The 19972-nt window shown below is 46.7% G+C and overlaps 1 protein-coding gene across 5 annotated transcripts in view; it reads left to right on the top strand.

Moving 5' to 3' along the window:
* Window positions 1-19972, top strand: part of CCDC148 (coiled-coil domain containing 148) — a 97214-nt gene that overhangs the window by 15192 nt on the left and 62050 nt on the right. For 3 of the 5 annotated variants that reach the window (XM_064155275.1, XM_064155258.1, XM_064155284.1), the window contains exon 2: window positions 16656-16777. In XM_064155275.1, the coding sequence (XP_064011345.1) occupies window positions 16656-16777 (122 nt within the window). Of the gene's footprint in view, window positions 1-10067; window positions 10150-16655; window positions 16778-19972 lie in introns of those variants that run through there. The other 2 variants (XM_064155267.1, XM_064155293.1) reach the window with 2 other exon arrangements.

The following is a 19972-nucleotide window of genomic DNA, read 5'->3' as shown; positions in this document are numbered from 1 at the left end:
TTTATTTGCTAAGATGTCAATCTTCTTGAATCTTAATCTTTCTGCTTGCAAACATTAAATGGGTTGACCAAATTCCAGCTGCATTTTGTGAATGATATTAAACTAATTGACACAAATACCCACAGAAACAAACTTGTTCCCAATGGAAATGCACTCTCAGCAGCAGAGCAAGAGAAGTGAAGTTACTCTTTTTCTAAGGAGCTCTACTCATTGAGTAATTTTCCTTCAGGAAAACAACAGGTGAATTAAAATTGTGTTGTAAACTGTGAAGGTGAAAAGATTTACTGTTTTTTAAGGCAGTGAAGGCTTCCTGAAGTTGGTATTTCTACTCTTGTTTTTTAACTTCAACCTCACATATATAGAAGAAAATCATTAGCTGTAGCTCATTAGCCCTGCTAAAGGTTTGCAGCTGCTTTATAAGTTAGTAATTTTCATCATTAAGTTTGAAGTCTGGCCTGTAAGCTGAAATATTCACCCAGTGCAAAATCTCTGTTGAAGCTGACAAGGGCTTGCAGGGCAGAGGCTGAGGCAGCACCCCCAGAATTAACCCACCCCTGTCAATTGAATTTGTCACCTATAAAGCCACAAATAATTCCATCTTTGTAACAGCATCCTTATGATGTGGATATCAATTTAGGGTGAGGCTTGATATCTTTTTCCTTCCCCCTTTTAACACAGACTCCACACCTAGAATTGCTAACAGATCATGTAGGGATAGGTTGGAGTGGATGATCTTGGAGGTCTCTTCCAAGATGGTTGATTCTATGATTCTATTCTATGGTCATAGAATCAACCAGCTTGGAAGAGACCTCCAAGATCATCCACTCCAACCTAGCACCCAGCCCTAGCCAGTCAACCAGACCATGGCACCAAGTGCCTCATCCAGACTTTTCTTGAACACCTCCAGGGACGGTGCCTCCACCACCTCCCTGGGCAGCCCATTCCAATGCCAGTCACTCTCTCTGTGAAGAACTTGATCTCAGATTTTAATGAGGTCGTGGACATAGTGGGAATTACTCTTTTTAAAAGTTAAAATGCAAAAATCCCAACCTTCTCCCCTGGAGCAGAAGGCTGAAGGTGCTTGAAAGCACTGCCAAATGCAGGGGCTGCGGTGAAAGTCTGAAATGCCCACTGAGTCATTTCCTTTCACAGTCTGTCAACTGGAGTGAAAATGCAAGAGGGGGAAAATGCTGCTACATGTGATTTTTCATGGCTTATGCTTGTAAGAATGAAAAATGGAAGTAGATGTTATGGTCTTTTAAAGTGCTGAATCACAGTTGTCCTGCTCGGGCTGGCATCAGGGGGATTTCCTCGAGTGCGGTGCAAACCTCAGCTCCCAGAGCGCTGCCAGGCAGCAGCTTCTCCTGTCCATGCAAGTGTCTGGTCCCAAGGAGGTGGGGGCTGTAAACTGACAGTGGGGGATTCTAAGCCCTTCTGGGGCCTAACCCTGTGGAAATAAAAGCAGAGCCAGAGAATCTTATGGGATGTATTGTTTATTTCATTCCACTGTACTCAAATACCCACCCCAGAATGTCTGGGGAAACTGGGTGACCAGAATGGAAAGTGCTAGCAGACAAGGCCAGCCAGGTTTTGTTTTGTTGTTGCAGAGCTCTCATTTTCACTTTGCAAGGGACTGATGTCTCACTCTGTAGTTTAGGGCTATTCCATGTTGTGTTTCCCTTTGTAGTTGTATTTCCCTGCCTTTAATCTGAGGGATTATGCTCTCCTGAGACCCCACCTGGAGCACTGTCTAGTTCTGGTGCTCCCAGCATAAAAGGGATGTGGAACTGCTCAAATGGATGCAGAGGAGGCCATGAAGATGATCAGAGGGCAGGAGAACCTTCCCTGTGTGGGGACAGGCTGAGAGAGTTGGGGCTGTTCAGCCCAGAGAAGAGAAGGCTTCAAGGAGACCTTGGAGCAGCCTTCCAGTACCTCAAGAGGGCTACAGGAGAACTGGGGAGGGACTTTTGACAAGGGCTTGTAGTGCTGGGACAAGAGGGGCAATGGTTTTGAGCTGGAAAAGGGGAGATTTAGGCTGGAGATCAGGAGTAAACTCCAGTGAGTGATGAGACCCTGGAACAGGTTGCCCAGGGAGGCTGTGCATGCCCCCCTCCCTGGAGGTATTCAAAGCCAGGTTGGATGGCACCTTGAGCAACCTGGTCTGATGGGTGCCTTCCACGGCAGGAGGTTGGAACTAGATAATGGTTAAGGTCCCTTCCAACCCAACCATTCTGTGAAATTATGACTTCTGTCCATTTGGTCAGAACTGCTGCTTTCACTGGGCTGTTACACATCTAAGAAGTCCAGATGTTTCCATGAAGCTGCAGCCAATCCACTGCAAGCCTGACTCAGACATATTTGTGGCTGTTTGCAGGATCTTGGAACATGGCAGCCTTGCTGGTATCTGTGCTAAAGAAGGTCACAGTTGCTGTGTAAATATTCACCATAATACACAAGACCTTGTGGGAGAACTTTCTGCTGTCTGAAACGCAGGCTGCTGCTGGGCAGAGCTCGAGTGGCTCTGTTGGAGAAGGACCATACTTGTTCAGAATCCTGCTGTGGGTTCTCCTCTCTAATGTTCTTGGCCCTGTGTGACTCCAGGTAGTGTGTGGTGGTGTAAGAGATGCTGGGTGAAGTTTTCCTGCTCTTTTAGGTTGGTGCAGGTGTCTTTAGGGACACAGAAATGTTAAATGTCCACATCTTCCTGAATGAGGCTGGGAATTGTGATGATGAGAGAGATCTGGTTTAGGCTCATCAGTCAAAAACATTTGAAATGAAGAATTTCAGTCTGTGTGATGGTTTGGGTGTTACCCACCCCCCCCACTGAAGTAAAATCACCCAGACTAGACTCAGCAGCTGGAAATTAAAGAATGAAGCTTTGTATTTACAGCTTAGCACAATATACAAGCAGATATTTACAGTCTATACAGATAGATACAGAAACACAACAGCCCTCCCAGAAACCAGAGTCCCCAGAAGGGGCTCCCAGCCACCCTTCCACCTCCTTCCCCACCCCTCTACCTTACCCCAGACTTTGCCTTACATTGAAGGTCAGTTTGGAGGGTTGGCCAAGGAGGTTAGGAAGCAGAAGGATTGATCAGGCTAATGGCAAGTTAGGTTAGAGAGAAGTGCATGCAGTCAGAGCCCAAGAGCAACTCCCTTATCTATGTTTGTGTTCTTGTTTTTATACATTTCAGCAAGCCTATGAGTGAAGTAGACATCACCATTGTTTCCTTTTCACAGCCTCTAGTCTAATACTTCTCACCACAATATCCCAGCTAGTTTCAAACTAGCAGAGTCTGTCACGATGCTTTCCCTTTGTTCTAAATGGAGGTGTGTGGCTTTCCAAGGGGGGAGTAAAATTCAGCCAAGAAGTATGCCTGGGGTTGGGTTTGATTCACATTGAAAACCTGAAGAGGAAACTGGCAAGCACCACTAAACAAATATGTTGATTTGTCCTCTAGTGTTGTTTTTTTCCTGCTTTTTGAGCTTTTATTAGTGTTTTAAGCTTCCCCTTTCAACCTTTATCCTCTTATTACTCTAAATTCAGTGGGAGATTATGTCACATAATTGTGCTGGAGTTTCCAGAAAGTAGTGAATATTACAGGATTCCACAGGTGATTATGGCAGTTGGCAGGATTTTACTTCTTGTTTGGTGATTTTGTTGGGTTGGTTTTGAGACTTTTTTTCCCCTCTTGCCCCTTTTAATTACAGAATTTCTTTTGTCATCTTCTCCTTCCTTCTGGGAGGATTTTGGAAGCTGGAAATCCAAGGGAATTATAACACTAGGGATACTAAAGTTAAATCCCCAGGATTCTGTGTTGGGGCCACTTCTGTTTGATGTCTCAAGTTGTGCCAGGGGGAGGTCTAGGCTGGATGTTAGGAGGAAGCTCTTCAAAGAGAGAGTGATTTGCCATTGGACTGGGCTGCCCAGGGAGGTGGTGGAGTCACCATCCCTGGAGGTGTTCAGAAAAAGACTGGATGAAGCATTTGGTCCCATGGTCTGGTTGATTGGATAGGGCTGGGTGCTAGGTTGGACTGGATGAGCTTCAAGGTCTCTTCCAACCTGGTTGATTCTGTGATGATATTGATGAAGGCCTAAAAAGTGTGTCATCAGTAAGGTCACAGATGACACCAAGTTAGGTGGCAGTGTTAATCATCATGAGGGCAGGGAGGCTCTACAGAGGGCCTTGGATAGATTGGATCCATGTGCCAATGTCAATGGCATGAGCTTCGACAAGGCCAAATGCCATGTCTTGCACTTGGGTCACAACAACCCCAAGCAATGCTACAGGCCTGGGGCAGTGTGGCTGGAAAGGGATCTGGGACTGAATGAGCCAGCAATGTGCCCAAGTAGCCAAGAAAGCTAATGGCATCCTGGCTTGTATTAGCAATGTTTTGTCCAGCAGGAGCAGGGAGGGGATTGTCTCCTTGTACTTGGCTCTGGTGAGGTCACACCTCGAGTGTTGTGTTCAGTTTTGGGCATCTCAATACGAGAGGGATGTGGAGGTGCTGGAGCCAGTGCAGAGGAAGGCAAGGAAGGGAAAGGCCTGGAGAACATAAAGAGCAACTGAAGGAGCTGGGGCTGCTTGGTTTGAAAAAGAGGAAGCTAAGGGGAGACCTCACTGCTATCCACAGCTACCTGAAAGGACATTGTGGAGAAGCTGCTGCTGGTCTCTCCTCACAGGTGATAGAACAAGAGGGAATGGCCTCAAGCTGTGACTGGGTAGGTTTAGACTGAACATTAGGAAACATTTTTCCCAGAAAGAGTGGTCAGGCATTGGAACAGGCTGCCCAGGGAGGTGGTGGAGTCACCATCTCTAGACGTGTTTAAAAGTCATTTGGCTGTGGTGCTTGGGGATGTGGTTTAAGATGTACCTTGTAGAGTAGGGTTATCAGTTGGACTTGGTGATCCCAAGGGTCTTCTCTAACCTGAATGTTTCTGTGATTCTGTGACTTGTAAACAACCTGAAAAAAAAAATAATTACCTTTAAATGTCTTTTTTTTAATTGTTCAGCCTATAGCTTAAAGATTTGTGTGTTGGTGATTGAATGCTTCCTGTTCCAGTTAATGTTTTCAGTGATTCCTCCAAGGAACAAAGACCAACCCTTGCATCACTGACATGCCTAAGAAGGAATAGAAAAATATATTGGGGCTTTAGTGGGAAAAAGGAGCAACAGAATCACTGAACATTAGGGACTGGAAGGGACTTGGATAGATCTAGTCCACCCCCCCGCCAGTGCAGCATCACCTAGAGTAGGTCACACAGGAAGACATCCAGGCAGGTTTTGAATGCCTCCAGAGAAGGAGACTCCACAACCTCTCTGGGCAACCTGTTCTAATGTGTTGTCACCTTCACAGTGAAGAAGTTTTTCCTTATGTTCACATGGAACTTTCTATGCTCCAGCTTGCACCCACTACCCCTTGTCCTATCACTGGAAATCACTGAGCAGAGCCTGGTTCTGTCCTTCTGACACTCACCCTTCACATTTATAAACACAAATGAGGTCATCTCTCAAGCCTCCTCCTCTCCATCTAAAGCAACCCACATTTAAGCTGTCCTTGCATCTTGAAGAAATAAGTAAGGTAGATGCCATGCTGCACTGTTAGGTAAATGCCTACCCTTGAGGCTTTGCATTGGTAATTAATTTGATTTTAAATCCCATCTACTCCAAGGGAAGTGTCTCTGCAGGTAGGAAATGACATGTGGATAAGTTGATGTATAGATAAAGCATTACCATGACAAATAGGCTGAAGTTGTTTCTCACCTGGAGAACTGCCTCTCTCTCTGGGTGAGTTTGGCAGTGCTATATAGGTACAGATTGAAACCAAGTAATTGCTTTAAGCAGAGAAAAATGGAATCAACAGCAGTGATGTCCTACCTTTCTTTCCCTTCCTTTTCCCCCTCAGCTTTTGAGGGGTGCATAGAATTTGGGATGGAACTGTGGATTTATTTCCAGGTGGCTGTTAGATTGTAAAATACACATTATTCCTTCAAAGGGCATTATAAGAGGGATGTGGATGTGCTGGAATGTGTCCAGAGAAGGGCCACAAGGATGCTCAGAGGGCTGCAGCAGCTCTGCTATGAGGCCAGACTGAATGAGTTGGGGCTGTTGAGTCTGGAGAAGAGGAGGCTCCCAGGTGACCTTCTTGTGGCCTTGCAGGATCTGAAGGGAGCCTACAAAAAAGCTGGGGAGGGACTCTTCAGGCTATCAGGTAGTGACAGGACTAGGGGGAATGGAGCAAAGCTGGAGCTGGGTAGGTTCAGGCTGGCCATGAGGAGGAAGATGTTGAGCATGAGAGTGGTGAGAGGCTGGACTGGGTTGCCCAGGGAGGTGGTTGAGGCTCCATCCCTGGAGGTGTTTAAGGCCAGGCTGGGTGAGGCTCTGGCCAACCTGCTCTAGGGTAGGGTGTCCCTGCCTATAGCAGGGAGTTGGAACTAGATGATCTTTGTGGTGCCTTCCAACCCTGACTGACTCTATGAACTCCCTCGTGCATGGCCTTACTTCCTTATCCTTGTGTGTCCTTGTGATCAGATGATGCTAACACAGCTTCTGACCAGTTGATGTTGTCAGTTTCTTTCAGAACTAATTTGAGGAGGCTCCTTTATTGTTAATAACTGCCCACTCTGGAGGGAAGATGGGTGATACTTAAATTTTGAGGGCCTACAGGAAAGCTGGTGAGAGACTTTTTAGGATGTCAGGTAGTGATAGGACTAGGGGGAATGAAGCAAAACTAGAAGTGTGGGGATTCAGACTCGATGTTAGAAAGAAGTTCTTCACCATGAGAGTGGTGAGAGCCTGGAATGGGTTGCCCAGGAGGTGGTGGAAGCCTCATCCCTGGAGGTTTTTAAGGTCAGGCTGGATGGGGCTCTGAGAAACCTGATCTAGTGTGAGGTGTCCCTGCCCACTGCAGGGGGATTAGAACTGGATGATTCTTGAAGTCCCTTCCAGCCCTGACAATTCTGTGATTCTGTGGTTAGTGCAAAGGGCAGCTTCAGAGCATTGCTAAATAAAACTGGATCACAGGAGATCAGTGGTTGGAAGGGACCTAAGGAGATAGAGTCCAACCCCCCTTGCCAGAGCAGGACCACACAATCTAGCACAGAACACAGAGGAACACAGCCAGACAGGTCTTGAAAGGCTCCAGAGAAGGAGACTCCACAGCCTCTCTGGGCAGCCTGTGCCAGTGCTCTGGGACCCTTACAGGAAAGAAGTTCCCCCTTGTGTTGAGGTGGAACCTCCTGTACTGCAACTTACACCCATTGCTGCTTGTCCTGTCCCAGAGAGCAGTGAGCAGAACCTGTCCCCTGCCTCCTGCCCCCGACCCCCAGCCCTCAGATATTTATAGACATTTATTAAATCCCCTCTCAGTCTTCCCAGACTAAAAATATCCAGGTCATAGAATCAGTCAGGGTTGGAAGGGACCACAAGGATCATCCAGTTCCAGCCCCCCTGCCATGGGCAGGGACACCCTACCCTAGGTCAGGCTGCCCTCAGCCTCATCCAGCCTGGCCTTAAGCACCTCCAGGGATGAGGCCTCAACCACCTCCCTGGGCAACCCATTCCAGGCTCTCACCACTCTCATGCTGAACAACTTCCTCCTCGTGTCCATGTCCCTCAGCCTGTCCTCACAAGGCAGTGCTCCACTCCTCTAATCATCCTCATAGCCTTCCACCGGACCCTCTCCAGCAGATCCCTGTCCTTCTGAAACTGGAGAGCCCAAAACTGAACACAGTGCTCAAGCTGAGGTCTCACCAGGGCAGAGTAGAGGGGAAGGAGAACCTCCCTTGATCTGCTGGATACACTTTTAATACACCCCAGGATCCTGTTGGCCTTCTTGGCCACAAGGGTCCACTGCTGTCCTGTTGATAACTTGTTACCCACCAGCACTCCAGGTCCCTCTCCACGGGGCTGCTCTCCAGCAGATCACCTCCCAGCCTGGACTGGTGCTGGAGAGTCTGCATGAAGCAGCACTGAGAATTGTCCTGCTTTATCAGTGAGTGCTCGCTGCTTTCTTCCTGCTTTGGTCGTGGACTACTGACCATGCAAAGCCTGCTGGCCATGAGTTCTCTTTGCCTTGTGGCTTGCATGGTGAGCATGAACACCAAACTGCCTTTGAGCTCAAGGAGCCGGGAGCGTGTGAGGATGTGACTGCTGGTGTGACTGCACCCACTGCTTGTTGGCTTTAGCTGCAGCAGCTCATTCATGCAACTGTTGTCCAGCTGGGTCACATTTTCACACTTTAGCTGGTTTTGATGATTCTGCAATGCAGATGGTGTCATGAAGAAACATAGCTCCCAGGGAAGTGCAGCGCTGAATCTCTTGGGTTGCAGCCTCGCATTTTCATTTGACTGTGGCAGTCAGAGCAGTTCCCTTTTCATTGTTTCTGCTGCTTTTCCTTCCCTCTTCCTTGTTGTATTGTTTCATCCTTGGAATTTGTATGGATAAATGGTTCAGCTCACTGGAACAGCAGAGAAATGACCTCACAGTACACAACTTTGCAGACTTAGCTGATCTGCTGTTTACTGAGGTGTTCTTTCCTGTGGGATCAGGCAGATGTCACAGGTGTGACAAGGTGTATGGAATCCTAGAATCATGGATCACAGAATCAACCAGGTTGGAAGAGACCTCCAAGATCATCCACTCCAACCTAGCACCCAGCCCTAGCCAGTCATCTAGACCATGGCACTAAGTGCCTCATCCAGGCTTTTCTTGATCACCTCCAGGGACAGCATCTCCACCACCTCCCTGGGCAGCCCATTCCAATGCCAATCACTCTCTCTGGAAACAACTTCCTCCTAACATCCAGCCTAGACCTCCCCTGGCACAGCTTGAGACTGTGTCCCCTTGTTCTATTGCTGGTTGCCTGGCAGAAGAGACCAACCCCACCTGGCTACAGCCTCCCTTCAGGTAGTTGTAGACAGCAATGAGGTCCCCCCTGTGCCTCCTCTTTTCCAGGCTGCACACCCCCAGCTCCCTCAGCCTCTCCTCATAGGGTTTGTGCTCCAGGCCCCTCACCAGCTTCCTTGCCCTTCTCTGGACACCTTCCAGCACCTCAACATTTCTCTTGAATTGAGGGACCCAGAACTGGACACAGTACTCAAGATGTGGCCTGAGCAGTGTTGAGTACAGGGGAAGAATAACCTCCCTTGTCCTGCTGGCCACACTGCTCCTCATCCAGACCAGGATGCCATTGGCTCTCTTGGCCACCTGGGCACACTGCTGCCTCATCTTCAGTTTTGTGTATGGGAAGCTTTGGGATGGCTGGAGCTGGATTTGAGGGAGAGGGTTTGTGAGGAGGCTGTTTGAAGATGACAGCCTCCTCCTGGCATGACTCAGCCGAAACACCTCTTTCTGATCTCTCCTGCTGCTGTTTGTATGCAAAACTTGTGCTGATGCCCAATGCATGCTTAGCTGAGGTGAAAGTAAGGTTTTTAAGACAGTTTTTTTTTCACTGCCTTGTAGACCTTATTGCATCTTAATGTCAGGTTTATCTCAAGGTGATGTGAATGCCTGATGTGTGCTGCCTGCCATGGCTGTTCATCAGGAACCGAGCCACTGTCTCTGAAACTGCTGGCTGGAGTTGACAAGTGTTAATACAGAGACTCTTATAGGGGGAGTTGACAAGTGTTAATACAGAGACTCTTAAAGGGGGAGCTGACAAGTGTTAATGCAGAGACTCTTAAAGGGGGGGAGTGTCTCTACACCTAAGGACTTTTTCATTTCTAGAAAGCCAAGAACCCTGCAAAGACTACCCTTACCTCAAGGTCAGTAGGGTGGTTGTATTTTGAAGGCACAAAGCAAATGGATGATCTGGGGGAGGGGAGAGGGTCAGCACTAAAGATTCATTTAGGAAATAATTTGGTTTGGGTAATTTTTTTTAGCTGCTAAATGCTAGGAGGCATAAGAGGCAACTCCTGAAGTGAAAGATGAACTTGTAGAGTTCCTGTTCTGTTACATTTAGTGAGGTGTGCCTGCTCCTCTCAGCAAACAGCACTGGATGTGCTGGTTTAGATTGCACCCACAGCATTGGCATTCTCAAAACATCTGTTTGTTTCTCAACAGGTATCAAAAACACATCAAAAAATACAAATGAGTGACCCAGGCCACGGCACATTCTTTGCTGCTCATAGGATTGGTGATGTAGGTATGTATGCTATCCTGTTCTGATTTAATGGCTTTATCAGAGTCTAGAACAACACTGCTTCTGAAATACTCGTTATGCTGCAGCATTCTGACCATGGAATCACAGGCTCCTTTGGGTGGAAGGGACTCTCAAAGCTCATCTGGTTCAACTCTCCTGCAGTCAGCAGGGACTTGTTCCATTAGGTTGCTCAGAGCTACAGGAAACCAGACCTGGAATGGTTCCAGGGATGGGACAGCTACCACTTCTCTGAGCCACATGGGACAGGGTCTCCCCACCCTCAGTGTCAAACGTTTTTTCCTTCTCTCCAGCCTGAGTCTCCCTCTTTTAGTTCAAATTATCATCCTTTGTCCTGTCACAACAGGCCCTGCCCAAACATCTTTCCCTGCTTTTCTTATAAACCCCCCTTTATATATTGAGAATCCCCACTAAAGTCTCCCCAGGGCTTTCTCCACACTGAACAAGCTCAACTGCTTCAGCCTGTCCTCATAGCAGAGGTGATCATCATCTTCCTGGCCTTCTCTAGCCCTGCTCTAACAAGTCTGTGTCTCTTCTGTGCTGAGGACTCCAGAGCTGGCTCCAGCACTGCAGATTAGGGTCTCATCAGAGCAAAGCACAGGGCAGAATCCCCTCCATCCAGCTGCTGTCTATGCTGCTGAGGATCAGAATCACAGAATATCAGGGGCTGAAAGGGACCTTGAAAGCTCATCCAGTCCAACTCCTGCCGGGGTAGGATCTCTTATACCAGATCACACAGGAGTGTGTCTAAGCAGGTCTTGAATATCTCCAGAGAGAGACTCCACAACCCCCTTGGGCAGCCTGTTCCAGGGTTCTGTCACCCTCACAAGGAAAAAATTCCTCCTCATGTTTGAAGAAACTTCTGTGCCTCAGCTTCCACCCATTGCCCCTTGTCCTGTCATGGGGCATCACCCAGCAGAGCCTGGCTGCAGCCTTCTGCCACTCACCCTGCACATCTTCATCAACATTGATGAGGTCACCTCTGTCTCCTTCAGGATAGAGTCCCAGCTCCCTCAGTCTTTCCTTGTAAGAGAGATATTCTATTCCCTTCATCATCTTTGTGGCTCTGCCCAGGACATGACTGGGGCTGGGCTGGGTGTGCACGGCGCTGGCTTATCTCCAGCTGTTCAGCCCCCAGCACCTGCAGCTTTTCTCTGCTGGGCTACTCTCCAGCTTTCAATGCCCACTTCTTCTGGGAACTGCCCTGGGGGATGACTTGAAACAATCCTTCCACACTGAGTCATGATCTAGCAGTGTTGCCAGACCTTCTATGGACATGTGGCACATAACAGTCCTTAGGGCAGACCTGAAGGAGGTATGATCATAGGATTTACCTTAGCATTTGATATGGGACTCCCCTGCCCAACCATGCCAGCCACACTGCTTCCAGCCAATGTTCTCCTAATACTAGATGGAAAAGATCATTCTGCTGATACCTCATGGCCAGTTTCACTATGAAAGGAACCTAATATGGAGGTTAGAAAGACAAAACCCATTCCTTATCCTCTGAGCTTCCTCCCTTGTGTGAAGTTACTGAGGATCTGTGTGCTAAAGCTTTACAGTCCTGGGGCAAAAGGCCAAATATTTTCATTTGCTATTATCACTGTCTAAGGCTTTAGCTAGTATTTGTTACAGAAAATCATGGAAAAGGCATTTTAAACCCCACAAGTCTCATATCTTGTCTTTTTATTCCTGTCTGTATATATTTGTGTGTGTACAAAGAGTGTTAAATTCGTAAGACTCATCCAGTATATTACTCACTCATGCAAAGTTTGCATCCTATGTGCCAAGTCCCTGAATTTGGAGTTGATCTCCTGTGGACAGACCATACTGACTCCAGAAAATTTCTCAGAGTTAAGTTCTCAGTAGAAGTAGAAATAGAGAATTATTAGTAGCAGAGATTCATAAGGTCCAGATGTGCAGGCTAAAGGCAAAAACATACTGAAAGCCAAGACAAAATGAAATTCTTTGAGTTTAGAGGTTTGGAAAGGGAACCTTTTTCAACTCATTCTTCTGTTAAACAGGAGGGACATGAAATTCAAGGTGAGTTACCTGAAGAAGTACCTCAGGTTCTTGCTTGCTCTTCCATTAGCTCTCTGCATAGCTGTCTATAGTTATGTTTCATGTAAAGCTTGAAGTGTATAGAAAGTACCAGATTAGGTTGCTAAATTAAACTTGGGACTTTCAGAGACATCTCTAAGGCTTCCAAACACTGTTGCAAGCTTTTGTTGTTGTTTAGAAACCAAACCTAGTAAGAACCCTTTTTTTTTTAACCTGGGTACCACTGAGTTTAGCCTTCTTAAGTAAATTCATTCTTTCTGCTTAATTGCTGTTCTCTGATGCTTTTTCATGTGGTTAGAAGAGATGAGAACACCCTAGCCAAAGAAAAACAGTGCCTCTCCCTGTTGTTTGATAGCATTCCTCCTCCTCTCCATCTCCTCACTCATCAGGAAGGTTCTTTCTCCTTTCCCTGTTGTTTCCTGCACAGTGTGTGTTGCTATTTCACATCCATGCGTTTACACTTCCACATTTTTCATCCTCTTTCCATGCTTTTTGTTGTCAACCCTCTTTTGTATTATGAGAAGGAAAGGGTACAAAGAAGATTACATGGATTTGTGTTTGGATCACGTCTCTCATCCTTACTCCACTGTAGTGAGGAATAAAGCTGGCTTAGAGAAGCAGGAACACCAACTTAAGGACACCAAACTGCAATTTCATTGAGTACCTGAAGGAGATGACAGTGCTGACATAGAGACCACAGGAAACTGGTCAGGATGTTGCAGTTGTGAGTTCCTGTGCTGGTTTGAGGCTCATTGGAATATTTTTAAGGAGGTCATTGGTTGTGAAAAGAAAATAATGGTCAAGTCTATATCATTCATTGATTTGCTGAAAGGGATAAAAAAGCCAAAATGTGAATAATTTGTCCCCTCTTTGCTCTGGGATGCTTTTCCCTTTGCTTCCCCTGTGCTCTGCTCTAGTATCTTCAACTGATCTTGGCTAACCAGATAACAAGTAAGCTTTGATGGTTGTTTTGGTTTCTGTCTGGGAAGGAAGAGAGAGAGGCTCTGAGCTCCTTCTAGGCAGTTTCTTTGTTCAGGAGGGAATTTGGATTTCTATATTGTTTCTAGTTTGTATATACTTGTAAATATATTGTGTATATATGCTTGTCAGTTTTGTTCTGCTGTACATAGAGCTGCATCTTACTTCTAAGCCATCTGAGCTGGTCTAGTAAATTTCAGTAGTGGGGGGGGAAGTTTCTAACCCATCACAGTGCCATACTCAGATGGGGTTCCTACCCCTGGATGTCTCTATGACAGCTCAGAAAAAGTGGTGGGAGAGTTCCATGCTAGTGAGGTGGTTGAACAACTCCTTCAGATCAGGAGCTGTAAGCCAAGTGCCAAGGCTAAAAGCTGACTGCAGCATGAGAACCTTGCCAGTGCATGCATTGACATGCCTGTAGGAAGGCTTCCAAAATCATTGACACTAGGCCCTGGAAGTGCTGCAGGGAGGCAGTGAGATCTCTATCTCCCCTGGAAGGTGACAGTGTCTCCACCTTTGTTGTTACACTTAGCTGCACCGTAGTGTGCTATCCTGGAATTACCTGAGGATCTCTGATGCTGGAACACCATGCAACCCTGGCTTCCAAAGCCAGCTGCCTCCAGGCACTTGCCTGAATGAGCAGTGCTCTGGAGTTGCTCTGAAGCTCCTGCTGCTGGTGTGTGTGGATGCTGCCTGAAATGTCTCCTAGCAGGCTGGGCATGATTGCAAGCCTTTGGGAGCAGTATTGCCAGGAGTAATAGGCTTAGGAGGAACAAGCCAATGAGAGGCTTTTCAGAGCATTTGGTGACAGAACTTCTACTGCTTTGAATGTGAAATGATGTTCTATGATCTCTGTGGGACAATGCTGTAAGCATTGTCTAAGAGAGAGAAAAAAATCTTACGTATAACCTTGATGGTTTAGGGGTGAGAGTTTGAGATTGATGTGAATAAAAGTCCATAGATGAACAAAGCCACCTAAAGGCCTGGAAACTGGGAGAAAGGAGATTATTCCTGCTAATCTCATAGGAGAGATAAAAGGGAAGAAGTTAATGGATCAAGAAGCTATGGGACTTTTTTTTTTGTCTAAGGTATATAGAGAATAAAAAAGTAGTCATAGTTCAAGATCGAAGCTGTAATCTGGTTAGCACAACACTGAGTTGGTGGAATAATTCGAGTGTTGAGAAGATTAGCGGAGAAGAAAGCAGGGCTGACAAGCAGGAGGAAAGGAGGATGCCTTCCTCTGTGTAGGTGGTGTATCCTCTTAAGTTCAGGGAGTGAAACTGCTTGTGGAAACTGTGGATCAGGGCAGGAGGGGAGGTAAGCTGCTGTTCTGCTTTGGTGGGAGACTGGTGCAGGTCAGCGATCCAGGAGAACCTGTCAGTAGTGGGCAGCACCACAGCCAGGGTGCTTGAGGATGCCTATGCCTTGCTGCGTGGATAGTTGAGTTGGGACAGGGTTTGCTTCTTGGCTTGCATCTTTTTAGGATGTCAGGTAGTGATAGGACTGGGGGAATGGAACAAAGCTAGAAATGGATAGAGTCAGATTGGATATTGGGAAGTAGCTCTTCACCATGTGGGTGGTGAGACCCTGGAATGGGTTTCCCAGGGAGATGGTGGAAGCCTCATCCCTGGAGGTGTTTAAGGCCAGGCTGGATGAGACTCTAGACAGCCTGATCTATTGTGAGGTGTCCCTGCCCATGGCAGGGGAGTTGGAATTAGATGATCCTTGTGATCCCTTCCAACCCTGACTGATTCTGTGATTCTGATCTGGATGCTCAGTTCTTATCTTACCCAGTATATACTTAATATATTTTAGGTGACCAGGAAATGCTGATATTAGCCACACCTAGGAAGTTGGTGAGGAGGAAGAGAAATAAAGGCAGTGGATGCTAAGAATGTGAATGTAAGCTCAGAGGAGGACACCGGAGTAAACTTGAAGTGAAGTAGGTGTTGTTTGGGAGCTTGCTGTGGGACAGGCAGGAAAATCTATTTAGCAGCTTTGGGACCATGGGCATCTCCAGTCAGCAGGTGTTGGTGTTAAATGAAGATCAGATGGCTCTCCTTTGGCTAAAACTGGTAGAGCAGGGCTACAATAGCAAACACCCAATTTCAAATCACCTTTTGAAGGCCAGAGTGAGGAATATGGCAGGCCCCCGGTGAAACTTATCAAAGGAGTCATGAAGAGGTGCCTTCAGTATGTGTGCTGGAAGACCAGCTTGGTGTCATCTTGAACTTCAGCTGCTTTTCCAGCAGGACTTCCTCTGGGCTGTTTTGGACAAAGCTCTTTCAAGTGCTGATGATAGGACTGCAGGAAGTGGGTATTATAATCTGTATTACATGCAGCAGGGGCCAACTGTGATGTTTTCCTTCCAGTTTAGTGCCTTTTTCTCTTGTAAGGATGTACATTGTTTTGCCAGGGCCCACAGAAGTTTAGTGGAGAAATGATGCTGTTCTTATGGGTGGAGAACTTAGTTGAATTCCAGTACACTCCATTTGAAATGAATTATTTCTTAAGTTCCTATACAAGGGTTCATATATAAAAGATGATCAGAAAGCTGGAGCACCTCTCCTGTCAGGATAGCCTGAGACAGTTTGAGTTCAGTCTGGAGAAGAAAAGACACTGAAGAGACTTCCAGTATCTGAAGGTGGCTACAAGAAAGCTGGAGAGGGACATTTTAGGGTGTCAGATATCGAAAGGACTAGGGGGACTGGATCCAAGATAGAGAAGGGGGGAGATTTAGATTAGATGTTAGGAAGAAGTTCTTCAACATGAGGGTGGTGAGACACTGGAAAAAGTTGCCCAGAGAGGTGATAGAAGCCCCATCCCTGGAGGTTTGTAAGGCCAGGCTGGATGTGGCTCTGGGCAACCTGATCTAGTGTGAAGTGTCCCTGCCCATGGCAGGGGAGTTGAAACTAAATGATCCTTGTGGTCCCTTCCAACCCTGAGAGTTCTGTGAAGATAAAAAAGCCTTTTTTAATAAACTATTTGTAAATAGGCAGATCATAGAATTGTTTAGGTTGGAAGGGACCTCAAGCATCATCCAGCTCCAACCCCCCCACCAGAGGCAGGGACACCTCCTCCCACTAGAACAGGTTGCTCGAGGCCTCATCCAACCTGGCCTTACAAACCTCTAGGGATGGGGCTTCTATCACCTCTCTGGGCAACTTGTTCCAGTGTCTCACCACCCTCACTGTAAAGAACTTCCTCTTAACATCTACCTTAAATCCTCTCTCTCCCAGTTTAAAGCCATCACTCCTTGTCCTGCAATCTATAACTTCTGACAGCTTAATGTTTGTTCTAAATCCTTACTCACCAGCAGCCTCTTTGGTATGGAAACTCTTAATGTTTAAAATTGTGCTGTTTCTAGTTTCTGCCTGTAATGCTTTCAGTTTATCACCCTTTCCCCATGCCTCCAGAGTTTGAAATGACTGTGTGTGTTTTTATGTGACTAGAAAACCTGGTGGTCCCCACAAGAAATGGCCTTTGCAGACAGAAGTATAAACCTGTTGACTACAAACATCTATACGAGCTTGCTGCAGCAGAAAAAATGGCATCTGCAGAAATTCAGCTGAAGGTATGATTTTTGTGCTGTTTGTAATGGGAATGGTTTAAAAAAATGCAGTGATCATGTTTCTTTTCACTGCCCCAGGGAAGCTGAGAGTCAACAACAGTAACACATTGCTGGGACAGCATCCAGCTAAAAAAGGGGCAAAGGATGAGAGTTTCTCGCAGTTAGGGTTATGGTGATTTGGACGTGTTAGTGTCCCAGTGTGGAGTTCCTTTGAATCAGAGGTGCCAAAGATGTGTGGATTCTGCTTCTCAAAAAGACAGGAAAAGATTTTGTAATCAAGTGCTTTGAGGAAAAATAATGCAGGCTCCTTACATACACTATCCAAAACGCTGGGTGATGAATCGTAGAATCAACCAGGTTGGAAGAGACCTCCAAGCTCATCCAGTCCAACCTAGCACCCAGCCTTATCCAGTCAACCAGACCATGGCACTAAGTGCCTCATCCAGGCTTTGCTTCAACACCTCCAGGGATGGAGACTCCACCTCCCTGGGCAGCCCATTCCAATGCCAGTCACTCTCTCTGCCAACAACTTCCTCCTAATATCCAGCCTAGAACTCCCCTGGCACAACTTGAGACTGTCCCCCCTTGTTGCCTGGCAGAAGAGACCAACCCCACCTGGCTACAACCTCCTTTTGTTGTAGGCAGCAATGAGATCCCCCCTGAGCCTTCTCTTCTTCAGGCTAAATAACCCCAGCTCCCTCAGCCTCCCCTCAAGGAATTTAGGGGAACAAATGGAAAGGGGATGTTGATCCAGAATGAAACAAACCAAAAGGATATGAAGAGAGGATGTCAAGAAATCAAACTGAGGTAGATGTTGGAAAAGAAAATTAAAAGGTAGTTTTAGCACTGAAATGTAAGTGTGGAGCTAGATAGAAAAGTACAAATAACTGCTGCATGACCTGGGTGGTTAAGTAAGAAAGTAGTCTACCTAGTGAAGTTTAATAACACCTTCATTATTCTTAATAAAGGTAGAAGTGATTTATGGATAGAGTAAGATCACCAGCAGAACTGAAGGAGCCACAGCAGTTGGGACTGTCAGCCTGGAAAGAAGACCAAGTTTTACTTGGCCATGTCAGTTCTGTGATGCCTCCTTTGGCAGACTTTTTGTCTGCCCTCTTGTAGCCAGCAGGGTTGGATCTGGCCTTGTTCATCAGCTTGAGTTTGGTGCTGCACAAACTCTGCCTCCAGAGTCACATGTGTTGGGGACACAGATTAGCTCTCACATGGCATGGAAACCTAGCTGCTTTGTCCTGATGGACACATTGGAGTGGAGCTGTTTAGATGCCTTTGTGGCATGCTTCTGGGACAGGTCGTTTCAGCAGCAGTGACCCTGAGCTGGCTGCCTCTGGTTGGGTTCCAGTGACACTGACCAGCTACTGTGTGACACCATGCAGGTGGCAGTCAGACTAGGGTGGGTTCTGAAACCTGCAGTGGGTTTGAGAGCAGCCAGACCTTGCTGGGTAGAACCAGCCTGGAGGCAGCTTTTGAAAATTGATGACCATCTTGAGTACTGTGTTCAGTTTTGGGCTCCCCAGTTTCAGAGGGACAGGGATCTGCTGGAGAGAGCCCAACAGAGGGCTATGAGGATAATGAGGGGACTGGAGCATTGCCTTGTGAGGAGAGGCTGAGGGACCTGGGGATTTTCAGCCTGGCAAGACTGAGAAGGGATCTAATAAATGTTTATAAATATTGGAGGGCTGGGAGTCAGGAGGGGGGGGACAGGCTCTGCTCACTGCTCCCTGTGATAGGACAAGGAACAATGCATGGAAGCTGCAGCACAGGAGGTTCCACCTCAACACAAGGGGCAACTTCTTTACTGTAGGGTCACAGAGCACTAGAACAGGCTCCTCAGAGAGGTTGTGGAGTCTCCTTCTCTGCAGAAGGCCTGTCTGGATGTGTTCCTCTGTGACCTGAGCTAGATTATGGTCCTGCTCTAGCAGGGAGGTTGGACTTGAACTCTTTGGGTCCCTTCCAACCCCTAATATCCTGTGATCTCTGTGTCTTGCTTCCCAGGCTGTCCTCTGAATATGTATCTCCTGCCTTGTCAGTCTCAGTTGCACACAGCACTGTAGAAATGATGAATTTCTTTACTAATTATTACCTTTAGTTTTCTGCCATTCTGACAGGGTGGTTCTTGTGACTTCCAACATTACCTACAAACAGAGGGAAAACATGGAATATTTTGGCAGCAAGCTCCTTCAAGCCTTCCCAGACATTTGGGGTTGGTGTTTGTGTCATCCACAAACTAGCTAGGTGTGCATTGATCCCACAGGAAGACTCCAGCCTCTCTGGAACGTGTGTTGCTGGCTTTGGGTGTTCTCAGTTGTGTGGAGATAGTGCTTCTGGATCAGCAGTCTATGCTATGGAGTGGTAAATGCCTGTGAGCTGCTTTTGGTGTACAGCTCCTTCAGTGATGAGTGCTAGATGGATAAAAAAACAGCATCATCTTCACAGGGAGAAGTGTGAAACTAACACTGATTCACATTCATCTGCAACAGCTCATTTAGGCTGAGAGACAAAAGAACAAGGGGCGGATGACAGATTTGAAACAGTCCTCTGCAGCAGGTGTGTTACCTGAATGCTTGTTCAGGAAACTGCCACTCCAGCATAAGGGTAACACAGTTTGTGTGCTTAGCCTGTGTTAGTCTGCCCATTTATTGTCTCTCTTATCCTTGGTCATTCCTCTGGGCAGGATGGCCTTTGGAATGAAAGGCTGCACTGAAGTGTGTGGAAAACATGCTAAATGTAGTGCCTGCAGTGTTCTTGTGTGGATAGCTGGGAGACCTGATCCGATGATGTCTTCAGTGTGTATAAAGCATAATTCAGAGTGTTCATTCAGACAGGATGGCAGAGATGCTGGACAAACGTGAGATTAGGATGGAGTTCTGCCCTGGGTGATCCTGCTTTGCCAGGGGAGATTTCCTCTAACCCTTAACGTTTTGTGTGATTCTAACAACCCCCAAATCCCTTTAAATTCATGTCTAAAACACATTTAGAAAGTCTTTGAATGACAGCAATGAAGTGAGCTCTGTTAGTTAGCAAGGTCATCATATACTACTTTGTTCTGATGCTATTCCTTAAATCTCAGTACGTGGAATATGTAGAAGCCTAATTTATTAGCTCCCTCTCCTATCCTGAAGCCTTGCAGCAAAACAAGGGGTTGCTTGTGAAACTTCTTTTTGTATTTAAGATAGAAAA

Source organism: Pogoniulus pusillus, chromosome 2, assembly GCF_015220805.1.
Source record: "Pogoniulus pusillus isolate bPogPus1 chromosome 2, bPogPus1.pri, whole genome shotgun sequence".
Classification (NCBI taxonomy): Eukaryota; Metazoa; Chordata; class Aves; order Piciformes; family Lybiidae; genus Pogoniulus; species Pogoniulus pusillus.
The sequence above is the reverse complement of the archived record's forward strand: the minus strand, read 5'-3'. Positions and strand labels throughout refer to the sequence as shown.